General features: G+C 40.2%; 3 protein-coding genes across 4 annotated transcripts in view; all 3 read left to right on the forward strand.

Moving 5' to 3' along the window:
* The window catches only part of LOC146670969 (uncharacterized), a 34041-nt gene extending 25125 nt beyond the window's left edge, over positions 1–8916 (forward strand). For both annotated transcript variants that reach the window (XR_014911393.1, XM_085403117.1), the window contains one exon: positions 8446–8916. Coding sequence is in view for 1 of the 2 variants with exons in the window: in XM_085403117.1 (XP_085259243.1) it covers positions 8446–8489 (44 nt within the window). In the remaining variant the exon portion in view is untranslated. The remainder of the gene's footprint in view (positions 1–8445) is intronic.
* On the forward strand, positions 790–2721 carry LOC146670970 (uncharacterized). Its single transcript, XM_085404994.1, has one exon. It carries the CDS (start codon positions 790–792, stop codon positions 2719–2721), a length of 1932 nt encoding a protein of 643 aa, XP_085261120.1.
* A 4655-nt stretch (positions 8917–13571) lies between the features above and the next one.
* Positions 13572–20080, forward strand: ube2z (ubiquitin-conjugating enzyme E2Z). Its single transcript, XM_085403110.1, has 7 exons — positions 13572–14478; positions 16427–16499; positions 17039–17226; positions 18409–18520; positions 18602–18714; positions 18830–18920; positions 19116–20080. Exons 1-7 carry the CDS (start codon positions 14027–14029, stop codon positions 19296–19298), a joined length of 1212 nt encoding a protein of 403 aa, XP_085259236.1. The 5' UTR covers positions 13572–14026; the 3' UTR covers positions 19299–20080.
* The last annotated feature ends 1191 nt before the right edge of the window (positions 20081–21271 follow it).

Genomic DNA, 21271 nt, shown 5'->3' on the forward strand with positions numbered 1-21271 from the left:
TACGTCTGGGCCAAGTTTCAGCCAGATTTACTGTAATATTCTTCAGAAATTGCAGGGAACTTATGTTCAGTGCAAGAAAGGCTGAAAGACGACCACCCCTGAACAAGACACACAAGCTGAAATGTCAAGACTGGGCCAAGAAATATCTCAAGACTGGTTTTTCTAAGGTTTTATGGACTGATGAAATGAGAGTGAGTCTTGATGGGCCAGATGGATGGGCCCGTGGCTGGATTGGTAAAGGGCAGATAGCTCCAGTCCGACTCAGACGCCAGCAAGGTGGAGGTGGAGTACTGGTTTGGGCTGGTATCATTAAAGATGAGCTTGTGGGGCCTTTTCGGGTTGAGGATGGAGTCGAGCTCAACTCCCAGTCCTACTGCCAGTTTCTCGAAGACACCTTCTTCAAGCAGTGGTACAGGAAGAAGTCTGCATCCTTCAAGAAAAACATGATTTTCATGCAGGACAATGCTCCATCACACGCGTCCAAGTACTCCACAGCGTGGCTGGCAAGAAAGGGTATAAAAGAAGAAAAACTAATGACATGGCCTCCTTGTTCACCTGATCTGAACCCCATTGAGAACCTGTGGTCCATCATCAAATGTGAGATTTACAAGGAGGGAAAACAGTACACCTCTCTGAACAGTGTCTGGGAGGCTGTGGTTGCTGCTGCACGCAATGTTGATGGTGAACAGATCAAAACACTGACAGAATCCATGGATGGCAGGCTTTTGAGTGTCCTTGCAAAGAAAGGTGGCTATATTGGTCGCTGATTTGTTGTTGTTTTGTTTTTGAATGTCGGCGAGGATTCCGCACGGCACTCCCCTCACGAATCTCCGCTCTCTTCCAAACAAAGTCGACGAATTACTGCTCTTAAACCGGACTAACAAGGACTTTGCACACTCTGCTGCCCTCTGCTTCACTGAAACCTGGCTCAGTGAGCGAGTCCCAGACGCTGTCTTAAATCTGCCGGGCTTCCAACTTCACCGGGCGGACTGCGAAACAGAGCTCTCAGGGAAAACAAAGGGTGGTGGAGTCTGCTTCTACATTAATGAAGGTTGGTGTACTGATGTCACAGTGTTACAGAAACACTGCAGCCCACACTTGGAAAGTTTTCTCATCAACTGTAAACCTTTTTATTCACCGCAGGAGTTTTCTTCCTTCATGCTGGTCGGAGTTTACATCCCTCCACAGGCCAACGCGAACAACGCACTGTGCGAGCTGGCTGACCAGATTACTACCCTGGAGAGGAAATTCCCGGATTCCTTTACAATTATTCTTGGGGATTTTAACAGAGCAAACCTAAACTACGAACTCCCTAAATACAGACAGCATATAGACTGCCCCACCAGGGACAACATCATACTGGATCACTGCTACACCACTCTAAAAGATGCCTATCGCTCTGTGCCTCGGGTAGCTTTGGGACATTCTGATCACTGCATGGTCCATCTTATTCCAGTTTATAGGCAAAAACTCAAACGTGCCAAGCCTGTAGTCAAAACTGTGAAGAAGTGGACTAACGCAGCAAAGCATGAACTGCAGGACTGTTTTGACTCCACTGATTGGACTGTTTTTGAAGCTGCATCTGAGAACCTAGATGAGCTCACGGACACTGTGACATCATACATCAGTTTCTGTGAAGACGTGTGTGTGCCAACAAAGACCTTTTGCACATACAACAACAATAAACCATGGTTCACTCCTAAACTCCAACATCTTCGCAAGGCCAAGGAGGACGCCTACAGAAGTGGTGACAGGGTCCTGTACAAGCAAGCCAGGAACACACTGACCAAGGAGATCAAAGCAGCTAAAAGGATCTACTCCCAGAAGCTGGAAGAACGGCTCTCAGCCAACGACCCTGCATCAGTGTGGAGGGGCCTGCAGGAAATCACCAGCTACAGACGCCCCCCACCCACTATTGAAGCAAACAAAGACCTGGCCAACGAGTTAAACACTTTCTATTGCAGGTTTGAGACGGACAGACTCCCACGCCCCACCCTCCCCTCCCCAGGGACATTGCTTCAGACATTGACCCCCAACACACCTTCCACCTCTCCCCCCTTCACCCTGCCCCTCCCCAATCAAGACTCAACGACCACCCCCACCCTCCCCAATCCAGACTCAACGACCACCACCACCCTCTCCAACCCAGACTCAACGACCTCCACCACACCTCTCACCCCCCTTTCCTCCTCCCTGAAACTAAGAATACACACTCAGGATGTGAGCCGACTATTCCAGAAACAGAAGCCCAGGAAAGCCCCCGGACCAGATGGCGTCTCACCCTCCTGCCTCAAAACCTGTGCTGAACAGCTGGCTCCCATCTTTACTCGCATCTTCAACAGATCCCTGGAGCTGTGTGAAGTTCCCTCCTGCTTCAAACGCTCCACCATCATCCCTGTTCCCAAGAAACCCACCATCACAGGACTGGATGACTACAGACCTGTCGCCTTGACGTCTGTGGTCATGAAATCCTTCGAACGACTGGTGTTAGCCCATCTGAAAGACATTACAGGCCACCAGCTGGACCCTCTGCAGTTTGCCTACCGGGCAAACAGGTCAGTGGATGATGCAGTGAACATGGGGCTGCATTACATCCTGCAACACCTTGACCGCTCTTCCAGCAGCCACCAGGCCCAGGATCCTCCTGCTCCACCAGGCCCAGGAGCGTTAAGATGCCGCCTAAGAGGAGCAACGTTAATGAGGAGGAACTGGAGGACATAAAGAAATCCCTAAACTTTATGTCTGAAGAAATAACAACAATTTCAAAACAACAAAAACTGATACTCAATTTAATGGATGATATTAAAGAACTAAGAAGGCAGAGCGAGGAAAAGGACAAGAAGATTGCTATGCTGGAAGGACGGGTGTCAGATCTGGAACAATATTCAAGAGTAAATGATGTGATAGTGACAGGACTGGAAACCAAGCATCAGACATACGCACGGGTAGCAGCAGCAGAGAGAGGGGAGCCACCCGAGCAAGAGCTACGCTCTTTGGAAGAGCAGGTAATGGCCTTCTTTAAAAGCAAAGGTATAGAAATGGACAGTAAAAATATTGAAGGATGCCATCCTCTTCCGAGAAAAAATCAAATACCTGCCATTATCATTCGTTTTGTTAATAGAAAACAGAAAAAAGAACTGCTCAAGCAAGGAAGAAAGCTAAAAGGTACAAATGTTTATTTAAATGAACACCTAATCAAGAAAAATGCAGACATTGCAAGACAAGCAAGAATATTAAGAAAACAGAAGAAAATACAGTCAACTTGGACGTCAGACTGTAAAATATTCATTAAGTTAAATGGAACACCAGAGCAGGCTAAGGTTCTAGTCATCAAAGAGATGACGGAACTAGAAAAATATAACTGATAAATGCAAAGCAGTGCTAAATATGATGTGACCGTCCAAGTGCACAACCAACGCAGATGTCTGACAATTTTCAACTAACAACTCATATAGATATTGAAAATAAGACATTGATGTATGACAGCAACATAGATCCTGATTGTAATTTCTTTAACAATAAGACAAATGAATGCAATTATTATACAAATGAGCAACTTAAAAAGGAATTCAAGGTAGAACAGGGTATAACAATGGTTCACTTTAATAGTCGAAGCTTATATGCAAACTTTCAATCCATCAAAGACTACATAACACAGTTTGAACAGCCATTCAATGTGATAGCCATATCGGAGACCTGGATAACTCCTGGAAAAGAAGAAGACTTTAAAATAAATGGATATGAATTCCTTCATGTAGACAGGATCAACAAGAAAGGAGGTGGGGTGGCACTTTACATTGATAAAAACCTAAAGTACAAAAGAATGGGAAGAATGACAACTGTTATTGATGGAGTGATGGAATGTTTATCAGTGGAAATAAGTATAGAAAAAAGGAAAAACCTAATTGTCAGTTGTATATATAGAACACCAGGATCTAAGATTGAGATATTTAAGGATAATATGGAGGACTTATTTACAAATATAAATCAGAAAAGAATGTTTATTTGTGGGGACTTTAATATTGACTTATTGAATCCAAATCATAATAAGAGTACAGAAGAATTTATTGATTCCATGTACAGCATAGGTTTATTTCCACTGATAACAAGACCGACCAGAATAACATCTCATTGTGCAACTCTATTAGATAATATATTTACAAATATAATAGAAGGAAAGATAAAAAGTGGGCTGTTAATCAATGATATAAGTGACCATTTACCAGTCTTTGCATCGTATAATTGCCATTATAAAGTGAACAACGATGGACATAAGATTATTTACAAAAGAATAAGAACAGAGAAGACCTTAAATTGTCTTAGAAATGAACTTTTAAAGCAAGATTGGAATATTGTATATGAACAAACAGAAGTTAATAAAGCTTACGAAGGATTTTTAAGAACATTTAACACATTACTTGATAAAAACTGCCCAGTAATTGAAATCAATAGGAAACACAACTATGCAGGAAGACCATGGATGACAAAAGGACTACAAAATGCCAGCAAAAAAAAGAATACCTTATATCGAGAATTCATAAAACAGAGAACAATAGAAACTGAAATGAAGTATAAAACTTACAAAAATAAATTAACTAATATAATGAGATCCTGTAAAAGAGAGTATTACATTAAAAGGTTAGAACACAATAAAGATAACACAAGAGATATATGGAATGTATTAAACAGAATAATCAAAAATGAAACAAGGAATAATGATTACCCTGGATACTTTATAGAAGGGACAAGAAGTATTAATAACATGGAGGAGATAGTAAATGGCTTTAATGAATTCTTCGTAAACATAGGGCCAAAACTGGCAGAAGAAATAAAGGTTGATGGAATAGAAAGGGACACTGGTGAAAATATTGAAAGGAATAGTAGCTCAATGTTTTTAAGAGCAGTGGAAGAGAAAGAGATTTATGACATAGTTAGAGGACTTAAGAACAAAACCAGTACAGACTGGAATGATATTGATATGGTAACGGTAAAGACAGTTATTGATGGTATCGTAAAACCATTAAAATATATATTCAACTTGTCGTTTCAAAAAGGAGTTTTTCCACAAAAAATGAAAGTTGCTAAAGTTATTCCCATTTACAAAACCGGTGAAAGACATCATTTTACAAACTATAGACCAGTGTCAATACTCTCCCAGTTCTCTAAGATACTGGAAAAACTCTTCATAAAAAGATTTGACAGTTTTGTGGAAAAATATGAATTAATGACAGATAGTCAGTATGGGTTCAGAAACAACAGATCAACAGCTTTGGCACTGATAGATCTAATGGAAAAGATAACGGAATGTATGGATAATAAGAGGTATGCGCTCGGAGTTTTCTTAGATCTAAAGAAGGCGTTTGATACTGTTAATCATGAAATTCTATTAAAAAAACTGGAAAAGTACGGGTTTAGGGGAGTGGTTTTGGAATGGTTAAAAAGCTATGTAGGGAATAGGCAACAATATGTACAAATAAATGAATATAAATCTAATTTGATGGATATAGCTTGTGGAGTACCTCAAGGTTCAGTACTGGGTCCAAAAATGTTTATTATGTACTTAAATGATATCTGCAGAGTATCGGAGATTTTAAAGTTTGTAATATTTGCAGATGACACAAATATACTGTGTGCAGGTGGGGAATTGCCACAGGTTTTGGAAATGATCACACAGGAATTAACGATATTAAAGAAGTGGTTTGATATAAATAAATTATCATTGAATCTCGATAAAACCAAATTTATGTTGTTTGGAAACCAAAAGAAAAACATCGAAGTAGAAATATGTGTTGACAATGTATATTTAGAAAGAGTAAATGAAATAAAATTTCTTGGGGTGATCATTGACCACAAGCTCTGTTGGAAGCCACACATTACTTATGTTCGGGGGAAATTGGCACGGGGCATTGCCGTCCTGGGAAAAGCAAAGCATATGTTGGATCAGAAAGCACTGCACATTTTATACTGTGCTTTACTACTGCCATATATGAGCTACTGTGTAGAGGTCTGGGGAAACACATACAAAAGTAACACACAAACAATAACTATAATACAGAAAAGGGCCATTAGATTAATAAATAATGTAGGGTACAGGGACCATACAAATGCACTCTTTGTCAAAATGCAAGCTATTAAATTCCAAGACTTGGTGAAGCTTAAAACAGCGCAAATAATGTATAAAGTCAGAAATAAATTGCTTCCCAAAGAAATCTGTAAATTGTTCATAGAAAGAGAAGGTGGGTATAACTTAAGAGGGAAATGGAATTTAAAAATACAAAGTGCTAGAACAACTTTAAGAACTATGTCAATCTCAATTTCAGGAGTTAAATTATGGAACAGTCTAACAGAAGAAATAAAAGACAGTCAAAACATAAAACAGTTTAAAGTAAAATATAAAAACCTAATTTTAAATAAGTATAAGAATGAAGAAAACGGGGTTAACCCAGGATGGTAATGTTGCTGGTAATGGTGTTGTGGTTCTTTTTTGGTTGTTTTTTTGTTTTTTTGTTTTGTTTTGGTTTGTTGTTTTTCCATAACTTGTGTATCTGCAAATATACACATTCTGTATTTTTCATATGAAAGAAACTATACTGTGGTGGGGCTTGCTAATTTCTTGTTTTTGATTTATGTATGTTATGTTTTGTTTTACTTCATATGTTTATATGTTTCATATGTTGTTTGTTTAATTTAAGACAAAAAAAAAAAATTAAATGAATGAGAGGTAAAACTTGAGGGGGTAGGGACAAATAAGTAAATACTTCAGCCTACTCCTTTTCAAACAAATAATGGAATGATATTTTGTAATGATTGTGAAGGCACATGTTTGAAATGTTTGAAATAAAAATGAACTGAACTGAACTGAACTGAACCGCCCGGGAACTTATGCCAGGGTCCTGTTTGTGGACTTTAGTTCGGCTTTTAACACCATTGTGCCTGAACTTCTTTCCTCCAAACTCTCCCAGCTCAGCGTGTCACCAGCTACCTGTCAGTGGATCACCAGCTTCCTGACAGACAGAAAGCAACAAGTGAGGCTGGGGGAGATCACCTCTGAAACCCAGTCCCTCAGTATTGGTGCCCCTCAAGGATGTGTCCTCTCACCACTACTGTTCTCCCTCTACACTAACGACTGCACCTCCAATAACTCTGCTGTCAAACTCCTAAAGTTTGCAGATGACACCACTGTCATTGGCCTCATTCAAGATGGTGATGAGTCTGCATACCGGCAGGAAGTTGAGCGGCTGGTACTCTGGTGCAGTCAGCACAATCTGGAGCTGAACACTCTTAAGACTGTAGAGATGACAGTGGACTTCAGGAGACATCCCTCAACTCTGCTCCTCCTCACCATATCAGACAGCCCTGTGTCGACTGTGAAGATCTTCAAGTTCCTGGGTACAACCATCTCCCAGGCCCTGAAGTGGGAGACCAACATCAACTCCATCCTCAAAAAGACCCAGCAGAGGATGTACTTCCTGAGACAACTGGGGAAGTACAGTCTTCCACAGGAGCTGCTGATCCAGTTCTACACTGCGGTCATTGAGTCTGTCCTGTGCTCCTCCATCACAGTCTGGTATGGAGCAGCCACTAAACAGGACAGGAGCAGACTGCAGCGGACTGTACGGGCAGCAGAAAGGATCATCAGCGCCCCCCTGCCCTCCATCCAGGATCTGTACCTCTCAAGAACCAGGAAACGGGCAGGGAAAATCATCGCAGACCCCTCACACCCTGCACACAGACTTTTTGATCTGCTGCCCTCTGGCAGACGGTACAGAAGCCTGCAGACCAGGACCACCCGACACAGGAACAGTTTCTTTCCCCTCGCCATCTCCCTTCTTAACAGTTGACCTGTCACACTGCTCCCACTGCCAGACTGCAACTGCACCTTATGTACATTTTGTAGTATTCATTCCACCTCATTCATTTCTGTATTTTATGTATATAAGTTTAGATTCGTTATTTATAGTTGGTTTACATAGCTTTGTGTATGTATGTTTAATGTGTATATATAGACACTTGTGTGTGTGTGTGTGTGTAAGATTTACATTGCTGTGCTTGAGAGCCACCATCTACCGGAACCAAATTCCCTGTATGTGTCTGCACATATACTTGGCCAATAAACACGATTCTGATTCTGATTCTGATTCTGAGATGTATATTTGTGAATGTGGAGATGTTATATTGGTTTCACTGGTAAAAATAAATAATTGAAATGGGTATATATTTGTTTTTTGTTAAGTTGCCTAATAATTATGCACAGTAATAGTCACCTGCACACACAGATATCCCCCTAAAATAACTAAAACTAAAAACAAACTAAAAACTACTTCCAAAAACATTCAGCTTTGATATTAATGAGTTTTTTGGGTTCATTGAGAACATGGTTGTTGTTCAATAATAAAATTATTCCTCAAAAATACAACTTGCCTAATAATTCTGCACTCCCTGTAGGTCTGTTGACAGAGCTCTGTACAGGTCTGCTCGAGCTGACCTGAAAAGGGGTCCCACCTGTCCAGCAACAACACATGGCATGGAATAATAGACATCATAAACCACAGAGGCAGAACTGTGAAAACAGAAAACCTGAGTGTGCAGCTAGCAGAGGACATAAACAGCTTCTTTGCCCGCTTTGAAACACCACAACAGCAGCATTCATCTGCCTCAGCCCTGCTCCCATCCTCATCCTCACCTGGTTCCTGCACCGCTCCATTCACTGTAACGGAGCACGATGTCAGATGAGTGTTCCTAGCAGTGAACCCCAGGAAGGCGTCCAGACGGAATACGTGGTAAAGTGCTAAGACCATGTGCCCACCAGCTCACCCTCATCTCCACCAGAATCTTCAACCTCTCACTGGATGAAGCAGCCATCCCATCCTGTCTAAAATCAGCCACAATCATCCCAGTACCAAAGAAGTCTCCCATCACCAGCCTGTGGCCCTCACACCGGTAATCATGAAATGCTTTGAGAGACTAGTCCTTCAGCACACCAAGGATTACCCCCCCCCCAGAATTCGACCCCCACCAGTTTGCATACCGTGCAAACAGATTCACAGAAGATGCCATCACCCTCCACTCGGTGCTGAGTCACCTAGAACAGCGGCAGAGCTACGCCAGAATGCTCTTTGTGGACTACAGCTCACCCTTCCACCACTCGGCCATTGAGAGCCTACTAACTTACTGCATCACAGTATGGTACAGCAGCTGCACTAAGGCGGATAGAGCCACCCTCCCAGCATGTTTGCAATGAGTAGGAGATGCTCTGTATCTCACTGTACAACTGTATAGTGACAAAGGTATTGGGTTCTTTTCTAAAAATTGCTATAAACAGAGGAACCCAAACTGATGAAAAGTGGCGAATATTTTTTTTCAAATGACTATTTTTAGTGGATTTTTGATATAGAAGCAGAATGACAGAATGTTAAAAGAAGTTACTTTTAGTCATTCTAAGCTGGGCATTGCGTTCTCTGGCTGTTCAAAGCCATGGAACTTTAGACTTTCCAAGCAAATAATGATGGCCATACTGATGTTCTTTTCAGTACATTTTACTTTATGTTCATTTTCATTTTTATGATGTTTCTATTTTTACATAATTCCTCCCACATAGCAAAATTGGTATGGCCTGGATCTGTCACACACAATGTGCTTACACATGGCCTGCGTACCGCAAAGAATGACGGCCCTATGGTGGCCCAGATCTGGTTTACCAGAGGTGGCCCACACATGAGCCAGCACAAGGCCAGTTGCAGACACACTGCTGGCCCTGTGCTGGCCCAGAACAGTTTCAGCTCTGGCCCCAGATGTCAGCCTAATGTGTACCTTAGCCATGTAAGCCATGTAATAACAACATGTGCTGGAACATAATAGTGCAAAAGTAACATGACGAAACTCTGTTCAGACAGTGAATGGACTGATTCTTATACAGCACTTTTTTACTCACCCATATTACTCAAAGTGCTCTATACAACATGTCACATTCACCCAATCAGGCCAAATGTGGCATGCCATCACATAAACAGTGCCATCTTACCATGCCAGAAGTCAGCCAGCAGTGCCGGCTTGACACCAGATCCAGGCAAGACCCGTCTGCTATGTGGGATGACTTGTTCTTTTGGCATTTTAGTTGTGGATTATGTTTGGACTGTGTCTCTTGCCCTTTCAGTATTGTTTCCTTGTGCTTCTAAGTGTCCCTTTGTTTCTTTTTAGGTTATGTAGTATGGGTTAGAGATATTTTGTATGTTGTTTTTGTTTAATAAATCCGCCTTTTGGATTATTCCCTGATGTGCCTGAGTTCTGTTATTTAGTGTCACTTTGAAAGGACACACATCCAGCATTGACATATAATTGTTCTTTCAATTTTTGATAAAGATTACAGTGAATTGAGATGTAACTTGGCCCAGAGGTACGGTAGGACGCCCAGAGTAAGAAAGTGTTGAAAGTTGGACCTCAACTATTATGGATGATTTTTAATGAATTTTTGAAATTTCCATAATTGTAGTGTATTGGCTGTATTGAATTGCATATAAATATCCTTTAATTTCTGAGGAATTTTACAGTGAATCTGGATGAAACCTGGCACACAGGTACAGTAGGTGTCCCAGAGAAGGAATGTGTTGAAAGTTGGACCTCAACTACTCAGGATGATTTTTAATGAATTTCTGAAAATTGACATAATTCTATTGTACTGACTGTATTAGATTGAATAAATGTTTCCATTAATTTCTGAGGAATTCTACAGTAAATCGGGCTGAAACCTGGCACACAGGTACAGTAGGTGTCCCAGAGGGGGGATGTGTTGAAAGTTGGACATCAACTACTCAGGATGATTTTTAATTAATTTCTGAAAATTGACATAATTATAGTGTATTGGCTGTATTGCATTGAATACAAGTACCCTTTAATTTCTGAGGAATTCTACAGTAAATCTGGCTGAAACCTGGCACACAGGTACAGTAGGTGTCCCAGAGAAGGAATCTGTTGAAAGTTGGACATCAACTACTCAGGATGATTTTTAATGAATTTTTGAAAATTGACATAATTGTAGTGCATTGGCTGTATTAGATTGAATAAATGTTTCCATTAATTTCTGAGGAATTCTACAGTAAATCTGGATGAAACTTGTCACACAGGTACAGTAGGTGTCCTAGAGGAGGGATGTGTTGAAAGTTGGACATCAACTACTCAGGATGATTTTTAATGAATTTTTGAAAATTGACACAATTGTAGTGTATTGGCTGTATTAGATTGAATAAATGTTTCCATTAATTTCTGAGGAATTCTACAGTAAATCTGGATGAAACTTGGCACACAGGTACAGTAGGTGTCCCAGATGGGGGATGTGTTGAAAGTTGGACATCAACTACTCAGGATGATTTTTAATGAATTTTTGAAAATTGACACAATTGTAGTGTATTGGCTGTATTAGATTGAATAAATGTTTCCATTAATTTCTGAGGAATTCTACAGTAAATCTGGATGAAACTTGGCACACAGGTACAGTAGGTGTCCCAGAGGAGGGATGTGTTGAAAGTTGGACATCAACTACTCAGGATGATTTTTCATGAATTTTTGAAAATTGACATAATTATATTGTATTGGCTGACTGCATTGGATACAAGTACCCTTTAATTTCTGATGAATTCTACAGTAAATCGGGCTGAAACCTGGCACACAGGTACAGTAGGTGTCCCAGAGGGGGGATGTGTTGAAAGTTGTACATCAACTACTCAGGATGATTTTTAATGAATTTTTGAAAATTGACATAATTCTACTGTATTGGCCGACTGCATTGGATACAAGTACCCTTTCATTTCTGAGGAATTCTACAGTAAATCTGGCTGAAACCTGGCACACAGGTACAGTAGGTGTCCTAGAGGAGGGATGTGTTGAAAGTTGGACATCAACTACTCAGGATGATTTTTAATGAATTCTTGAAAATTGACATAATTGTAGTGTATTGGCCGACTGCACTGAATACAAGTACCCTTTAATTTCTGAGGAATTCTACAGTAAATCTGGATGAAACTTGGCACACAGGTACAGTAGGTGTCCTAGAGGAGGGATGTGTTGAAAGTTGGACATCAACTACTCAGGATGATTTTTCATGAATTTTTGAAAATTGACATAATTATATTGTATTGGCTGACTGCATTGGATACAAGTACCCTTTAATTTCTGATGAATTCTACAGTAAATCGGGCTGAAACCTGGCACACAGGTACAGTAGGTGTCCCAGAGGGGGGATGTGTTGAAAGTTGTACATCAACTACTCAGGATGATTTTTAATGAATTTTTGAAAATTGACATAATTCTACTGTATTGGCCGACTGCATTGGATACAAGTACCCTTTCATTTCTGAGGAATTCTACAGTAAATCTGGCTGAAACCTGGCACACAGGTACAGTAGGTGTCCTAGAGGAGGGATGTGTTGAAAGTTGGACATCAACTACTCAGGATGATTTTTAATGAATTCTTGAAAATTGACATAATTGTAGTGTATTGGCCGACTGCACTGAATACAAGTACCCTTTAATTTCTGAGGAATTCTACAGTAAATCTGGATGAAACTTGGCACACAGGTACAGTAGGTGTCCTAGAGGAGGGATGTGTTGAAAGTTGGACATCAACTACTCAGGATGATTTTTAATGAATTTTTGAAAATTGACACAATTGTAGTGTATTGGCTGTATTAGCTTGAATAAATGTTTCCATTAATTTCTGAGGAATTCTACAGTAAATCTGGATGAAACTTGGCACACAGGTACAGTAGGTGTCCCAGAGGGGGGATGTGTTGAAAGTTGGACATCAACTACTCAGGATGATTTTTAATGAATTTCTGAAAATTGACATAATTCTATTGTATTGACTGTATTGCATTGAATACAAGTACCCTTTAATTTCTGAGGAATTCTACAGTAAATCTGGATGAAACTTGGCACACAGGTACAGTAGGTGTCCCAGAGGAGGGATGTGTTGAAAGTTGGACCTCAACTATTCAGGATGACTTTTAATGAATTTTTGAAATAAACATAATTGTAGTGCATTGACTGTATTGCACTGAATATGAGTTTACTGTGATTTCTGAGTAATATTACAGTAAATCTGGGTAAAAACTGGCCCAGAGGTAAAGTAGGTGTCCGAGAAGAGGATTGTGTTGAAAGCTTGGCATCAACTTTTAAGAATGATTTTTAATGAATTTTTGAATATGCAACCAGACTGTCACGATGGCTGTATTGGGCTGTTCCATTGTAATTTGTGTGCGCGAGTGCGTGTGACTGTTCACGCGCGTGCGTGTGTGCGCGAGTCTAGGCTTTCAATCAGGATATAAAGCGAAAAGGCGCTACCGTAAAGACTGGTGTAAAAGCGCAAGGAAATTTATGCGGCGGATAGGAGGCGGCTGGCTTGACCGCGGCTCACAAATGACGGCTCACTTTACCGCGGTCAGTTGATTGTGAGGGCACAATAACTTCCCATTGTTTTGGAAGTTTTGAGCTGGGCCTTGCTTAAACGCTAGCTGCAAAAGCTGAAATGATGGTGGGTTGTTGTTGTTGTTTTTGTATTATTGTTTTCAGGAATTTTACTTTGAAAACTTTTGCCCGGATGTGCCGTGGCTTTATTATTTCCGTGTTCTTAACTGGTGACAAATACAAGCTCCTAAAGTTGCGATGGTAAAAGACTAGTAGGGATGTGGTTGGTAATAAACCAAATGTTCTGGGGATTTAATGGTTTGAACCAGTATCCAGAGGGCAGTAGTAACCGTAACACTGTGACGTGGCAATTTTGCTGAAGACCGAGCAGTTTTTTGGAGGCCTGGGGGTAAAGCTAACAGTCAAGCTAACGATAAATATCCATTATGTCTTGGGAAGAATTGCCTTGCTTTCTGGCCTCGCCTCTGCCCGGTTTCTTTGCTGTCTGATCTGCGTTGGGCAACAAAGGAAGCAGGTAACTTGAAACTCTACTGTCAATGCTGCGCGGGAGAAAAATATAAATTACTCAACACCAACGGGTTTACTGTAGCTTGTTAGCTTGTGGGCCATGGCGGACAGCTTTGGAGATGAGTCCAGCAGCAGTGCCCTAGGCTTAGACGTTACTACGGGACAGGGGAGCGGAGCCTCACAGCTTCCGATTTTGTCTAACTCTCTGTCGGTGGGAATGTCGGCAACTGGCGGTGTGCACTCCAGCTCCAACCCGACCTCTCCGCCTCTTGCTGTCGCCGCGCAGAGTGGCCTAACAGCTGTGGTGGCCCCTATGTCCGCTGTCACTGCTACCCCGGTCAGTTTTGGGAACACATTGACTCCCGGCTCTTCACCACCAGTCGTGGCCGTGTCTCCCACATTGCATGCCTCCTCGCCTCTCCCCGGTGTTGGGCTAGGGGCGGCAGGAGCGGGCCTCCTATCTCAAATCAATGCCACTTCCTGGGACCCAACTCTTAGCACGGATTGGGACAACGAAAAAGCTTCCCAGCAGTGCATCCTGAGGATAAAGAGGTAATTCTAGGAAACACAGAACTCTGACGGAGGTGGGCATATTTACGTAATCTAGACCTGCAATCGAAAGTGAAATCTTTCCGTAAAGTTTTTAACAGCATCTAAAACGTCACATTTGACGGAGACATTTGGGAAACTAGAGGTCTGTAATAAGAAGCGAGATTTCGTCTGACCCAGGTAACTACAGGGTTAACCTTGGCTCTTCTGTTCACTATCTGTTTTCGGGTTAACTTCGTACCAGAATTTGTCGCCATGGTAATTTATGATGTGAATTTAACCTCCCCCAGAGCAGGTCAAGTTCGAGATTAGAGACCAGCAGGTGTTAAATCGTTGCCTTCTGAGGAATCTGTTATCGAGAAAATTGACCATTCCCTAGAAGGTCACACAGAGGGTCTGAAGTTGTTGTTGTTTTGTTTTAATAGCGTGTAAAGTCTTTGGCTTTCACTGATGAGCATCAGTAATAAATATAGATTCTTAGATACAGCTTTATTCCATGGTTTTATTTTATTTTATTTTTTTTATGTTAGAAGCAGAGAGTTTTACAGCAATTTTATTGTTCTAGAAGGATTAATGATCTTAACACTACTTAAACTGCTCTGCTTCAAACCCTTCAACACCCCTGTGTCTGTAGCTGAAAGAATAAAAACTAAAACTTTCTGAAACCACCACATTTTCACTCAGTCTTTTATTTGTGGCATGTTTTGCCGTTTTAAACTAAGCCTGGGTTTTTAAGTGGGACTAGTTCAAAGTTTCAGAGCTCTAATGTGTAGCCATCACCTCAGAAATAAACACCAGCACTGAGAGTGCACTCAGTGATAAATAATTAACTGTAATTTAAAAGTTTATTTATAGGGCTTTGTGTGTTAAATAACCAGATTAATAATTTTCTGCAGCATTAACCATGTGTCTTCTTCGCAGTTGTTGGTTACTGGTATAATTTCAATGCTTTTTATATATTTTTGTTATCACAATTTTATCATCATCTAATAATATTGTTGATTGAATTGGTGGCATTTATAGGGATTGTTTTCTGTGGAATAAGAGTCATATGGCCTTTGAAACTCCTGTTTTAGATAAGATGTTGCCAACACCACCTGGTTTACACAAACATGCAGGGAAAACTTTGGCTTAACTTTGCAAGTTGATAACCTGATTTTTGAGACGGCTTATTGCGATTACCAATCTTACGGTAAACAAATCCAGAAAACTGAGAGATACCCTGGGTATGTTGAAATCCCTTTGAGCAGTATTTTAGACGATAGTGCACTCAGCCTATGTTTAAAGATGTTGCTTTAGTTTGACCCACACATACATGAACACACTTCTTTGATTTTTAACATGTCATTAATTTGTTGCTTAATAAACAAAAAATAAAGTTATTGAGAAATCACTTGACCCAAATTAATGAAATGTACTATTTCACTTAATTTACCTGTTTAAGCAGCTGGATAGCTTGAACATTCTTGTTTCCTTTGAGTCTTTTTCTGGAAATTCTAGTATCATGACAACTCTGGTAAATAATTCCTGTCTAATATATAAATGCAAACAGATTGCCAACATGTTGGTATCAGTCTGAATGAGTCTTTGTTACAAGTCGAGAGGACTCGACTCAGCTGGTTGTATGATGCAGTTTATCGCTGTTAATTGCTGTATTATCAGAAACACACTGCATGTAATTGCCAACTTGACTATGGTAGTTTTTTGGGGTTTTTTTTTTTAATGACTGCGTTAGTATGTTCGAAAAATTCACATTAGAGCAACTTTAGAGTTCAGTACTGTACTTAAATGTATTTTTTATAATAGATTTCTGAAAATATTAAGATCCTTCACCTCCAGGACATACTGTTTTACTAGTGGATTGCTGGAATGTTTAGGGGCATATTTCTTTGTGGGTTCTCTCTCCAGTTTTCAGTGTTTCACAAACCTCATCTGTTTATTTTGTCTGTAGGGATATCATGTCCATCTACAAGGAACCTCCACCAGGGATGTTCGTGGTCCCTGATCCTCAGGACATGACCAAGGTAAAAGGCAAAGTACAGTCTGAAAGATTTACCAACCTTTGACATCATTAACATGTTAACTTGATAGCCAATCAGATTTCACTAGGCTTCTTATTCCTGGGCTTGATGGAAATCAGGATCAGCACTGGACTTCCTCTGGAGTACTGAAAGCACATTGAGACGACTGTTGTTGTGATTTGGCGCTGTATATAAAAAAATAAAAAATGAAAGAAGTGGTATAGCTGTAAAAAGTGCAAAACAGCGAAGTGAAGAGTCCTTTAAACTGTGACTACCTCAGTGGTGTTTTCCATTCAACTGGAGTTGTACCGGTGCTGACAGCAACCATTTACTAATGGAGAAAAACCTTTAGATCAGAGTCAAAAAAATTGATAATGACTCAGCACGAGTCATTTGTTTTCTAGATTAAATTTCTTTGCTAATTGGTCTGTTCTTTCCTAGCATTCCTCTCTGCCTATAGACATCGTTTTAGACCACCTTATGAATCCCCATCCTGTCTTTCTCTCATCCTTTAATCCCACTCCTGTGCCTCATGACTTCAGATCCATGCCCTGATCACAGGGCCATTTGACACGCCATATGAGGGTGGCTTCTTCCTCTTCCTGTTCCGCTGTCCCCCTGACTATCCAATTCATCCACCACGGGTCAAGCTCATCACCACTGGGCACAACACTGTCCGTTTCAATCCCAACTTCTACCGCAATGGCAAAGTATGCCTCAGCATCCTGGGGTGAGTCATGGTTTCTAACTTTAGTCTCCAAGGGAACTCATGAAGAATTACCATGTTCACTGCATACGTTTCTGTTCATCAGCTGGGCCATAAGCAGCCTATTTAAAAAAAAAAAAAAAAAAAAAAAAAAAAAAAAAAAAAAAAAAAATTGTATCCCATGTAGAGTGCAAATTGAATATGTTGACCCAGACTTTTTCCTTTTTTTTTTTTTTTTTTTTTTTTTTTAAAGATTGAGGAAAATAAGCAAAAATGCCCAAACAAAAACATTGCCCAATGCAGAGGTTATTTTTAGACCAGCAAGTGATCAGTGAGTAAACTAGCAAAACCTCGAATTAGTTATAGTTAAAACTCGATGTTCAAAGTAATATCTCAGAATGCCTTGTTTTGTCTAACTAGCAACCCAAAATACTTATTTGTAGGGATTGTTGTCTGTCGAATACTCGTACATTAGGCATGTGCTAGTCCAATATTATTGGTCAGACACTTGAGACAAAAAGCTGGATATTGTCTGTTTGTGACAGTGGACAAATCCTTGGTCTGAGCCATTAGATCATGGATGGGCAACTCCAGGCCTCGAGGGCCGGTGTCCTGCAGGTTTTAGATCTCACTCTGGGTCAACACACCTGAATCAAATGATTAGTTCATTACCAGGCCTCTAAAGAACTACAAAACATGTTGTGGACGTAATTTAGCCATTTGAATCAGCTGTGTTGGATCAAGGATACAGCTAAAACCTGCAGGACACCGGCCCTCGAGGCCTGGAGTTGCCCACCCCTGCATTAGATGGACTTTTTCTCTTTCTTTTAAAGTGTGACTGAAAACTGAAAAGATCCTACAAAGGAAATGCTTTCTCTCTCTCCCACTATTGGTCATGCAATTTCACTCTAATTATGTTCACCAGACATGGTGAACATAATTAGAACACTGACCTTTACACATTAATAATAAAAAGAAATAGATCCTCACAGTGAGGAATACATGTTATTAATTTAAAACTAGTCAGATGTCCACGGTTTGTTTGTAAATATATGTTATCAAAAATTTACAACTTTATTTGTGATTCATAATTTTTAGGTCTTAAAATAAGTCATTTTACATCAATGATTTAGATTATTTTTTTTAAATTATGTAAGAACCCATTGTAAGAATGCAACAAACTGTTTCTGTGATCTTTGCGTGTAGGACATGGACAGGGCCGGCATGGAGTCCAGCTCAGAGTATCTCATCTGTGCTCATCTCAATCCAGTCTCTGATGACGGAGAACCCCTATCACAATGAACCTGGCTTTGAACAGGTACAGTCAACAAAGAGATATAGATATATGAGAGTTTTATGTCGCCACCAATCCATCACACCTTGTCATTCTGTTTCACAGGAGCGTCACCCAGGGGACAGTAAGAATTACAATGAGTGCATCCGCCATGAAACCATGAGAGTGGCTGTGTGTGACATGCTGGAGGGAAAAGTTCTTTGTCCTGAAGCTTTGTTGTGAGATCCTTATTTTTATTTTTCTTCTTTCTATTTTCCTTTATCACTTGCATTCCATCTTTGTTTTCTAGCTGTTAACTAAATGTATCAAGCGTGTGAATGTGTTTATTTTTAGGAGTGTGATGGAGAAGTCCTTCCTTGAATACTATGATTTCTACGAGGGCGTTTGCAAAGAGAGATTGCATCTGCAGGGGCAGAACATGCAGGTGAGTTTTTTTTTTTTTTTTTTTTTTCTGTTGGATTATTTTTGTCTAATCAAACAGTGCTTTCAGTATAAAATCATTCTTAATGTCAATAATGCAATATCACATGACTTTGTGACAGCACTGTGTGAGCCGGGAAAGTAAAGATTATAAATGGCAATCTTTTCCTCTTCCAAACATGACGTTGCCTTTTTCCAGGACCCATTTGGGGAGAAGCGTGGCCGTTTCGACTACCAGGGCTTGTTGGCTCGTCTCGGCGCAACCCACAGACGACTGCGAGAGAAAAACCTGGCAGAGGATAACCACAATGACAACGACTCGGACTCAGACACCAGCTCTTCAGGGACAGACCCCGACAGTCAGGGCAGCTCACAGCCCTGACTTCTTGGACAGTGCTAGACTTGTAGCCGAAAACTAAAGACAAGAGAACTGTTTTTTTGTGTATCTTTGTTTCTTTTGCTGCATCGGAGCAACATCACGGAAGACGATGTGAGTCTTTCTTGGGAATACGATTGGAATCGAGTATCTATTGTATAAATAATACAGAAAACTAAAGAAGAGGTGGTTCCTTTTTGCTGAAAATAATAAAAAAAAAAAAAAAAAAACAGCAATCTGCAAGCCAAGTGCTGGAAAGCTTGACCTGCAGCTTTGGATTTGTGCTACTTGTAGCTAGCCAGTTACATTTTGATCTGCGACTCTAAAAGCTCAATTTGACATTCTGGATACTTGTGAAAAGAAAAGGTTATAGTGACGGCTTGAACCTTCTATGATGTTCCACTTTGATCCCCAAGCACAAACATGTTTTCTATCTTTTCCACACCAATGAAATACTGTCTGTTAGGGACCTGTGAAGAGGAGGCCTGAAGCTTGGAGCTGGTTTAAGCAAAATCAAAGGACCTTATCCTGGGAATGTCAGGATGATTGGCCTGATTTGGTTGAAGCAGGGTAAGATCAAAGAAGGTGCTCCCCGTCTTTGATTTCAAGAGGGAAGGCAAAGTTATCCTGTGTAACGCGGAAGATGGAGAAAGTGACTGCAGTGGATTTGTGAGTCAGTGCCTTGTCTCCTCTAAGTGTAAAGCCATGCCAGACCTCTTCCAGACTTAACATCAATTGTTTCTTCAGTCAGGCCACAAAAAAAATAAATAAAAAAAATAAAATAAAATTCAGCAGCTCTGGATTTCTACAATATTTCTTGTGTATTAGCCTCTACAAAAAGTTCTGTTTAGCTTTCAGCTCTAATTGTCCTGTTGAATTGGTGCTTAGAGAAGGAGACATTTTAATTTCATTAACATCATTATGCCTTTTTGTTATTTTTCTTTGCTGTAATCAGACATCAGACTAACAATACCTTAAAATATGTACGATGCATTATTTGTAATCCTAGCTGGGGTTTGGTTTTTTTTTGTTTTTAATCAGTCAATTTTTCAAACCAAATTGTCTCACACTTTCACTAGATTAACTTTAATTCAGGGAAATTAATGGAAGGAATACAAAACTCTGTTCTTGTATGGACAGTGAATTAACCCAACCAGTTTGTTCTTCTCAGGCTTTTTCTATGCTTTGGTAGTTGTTTCTCCATTATCCAACCCTTGAAGGTAGCTGTCGCAGTGAACTAATATTCATTTGTTATTTCAGGTTTCTGCTTTTCACCAATAAATGACAGTCACGGCACCATTGGAGTTACACAATCACAAGGTACTAAAGTGACAGGTGTTGCTGCTTATGCTCTGAACTCAACGAGAGGGTTTTCTCTTGGGGAAACAAAGGGGCACAGAGAGAGGAGGAAAATGCTTGGTTGACATGCTGAGATTTTTCCTTCTGTCTTTATACAATACTCATATTTGCACTGAAAGAAATGTGTGTGTGGTGGCGGAAAAGCCTTCATTTCAGGACATCATTAGGTCAATGTAATGATGCTTCAGATGAGCACCTTCATCCTGGTAAACAGTTTATTGGTGTTTTTCTGTAGGCCATGTTTGTATCAGGACTTAGACCCACATTACAACTTGGCAAGAAAACAAACTATTGTAACATTAACGATACCCAGTTGTTTTTCACTTCAATGACTGCAGCTTGTAATAGCTTCAGTTTAACTCTTTAAGATCTGCTCTGAAGAAGAGGAATGATATTGATATCCTTTGTCATTGTGCCTGCTGCATATAAGTTGATGGCGCTAAAAAAAATAAAATGCGATTTTTGAAAGTTCTTTGAGTTGAATGAGAAGGTGCATTGTGCTCTTAAGCTGTCCCATGAGTAAACTTGTGAAGTTGTTTTTCTGACTGTGGTAAATGTGTACTTTTACATCAACACGATTGCTACAAAGATGCTGTTTCATTTCATTGCTCAAATTCTTA

The sequence above is a fragment of the Rhamphochromis longiceps genome, linkage group LG4, assembly GCF_057381845.1.
Source record: "Rhamphochromis longiceps isolate RC_006_pf linkage group LG4, R_longiceps_female_GT1.1, whole genome shotgun sequence".
In the NCBI taxonomy this organism is placed as follows: domain Eukaryota; kingdom Metazoa; phylum Chordata; class Actinopteri; order Cichliformes; family Cichlidae; genus Rhamphochromis; species Rhamphochromis longiceps.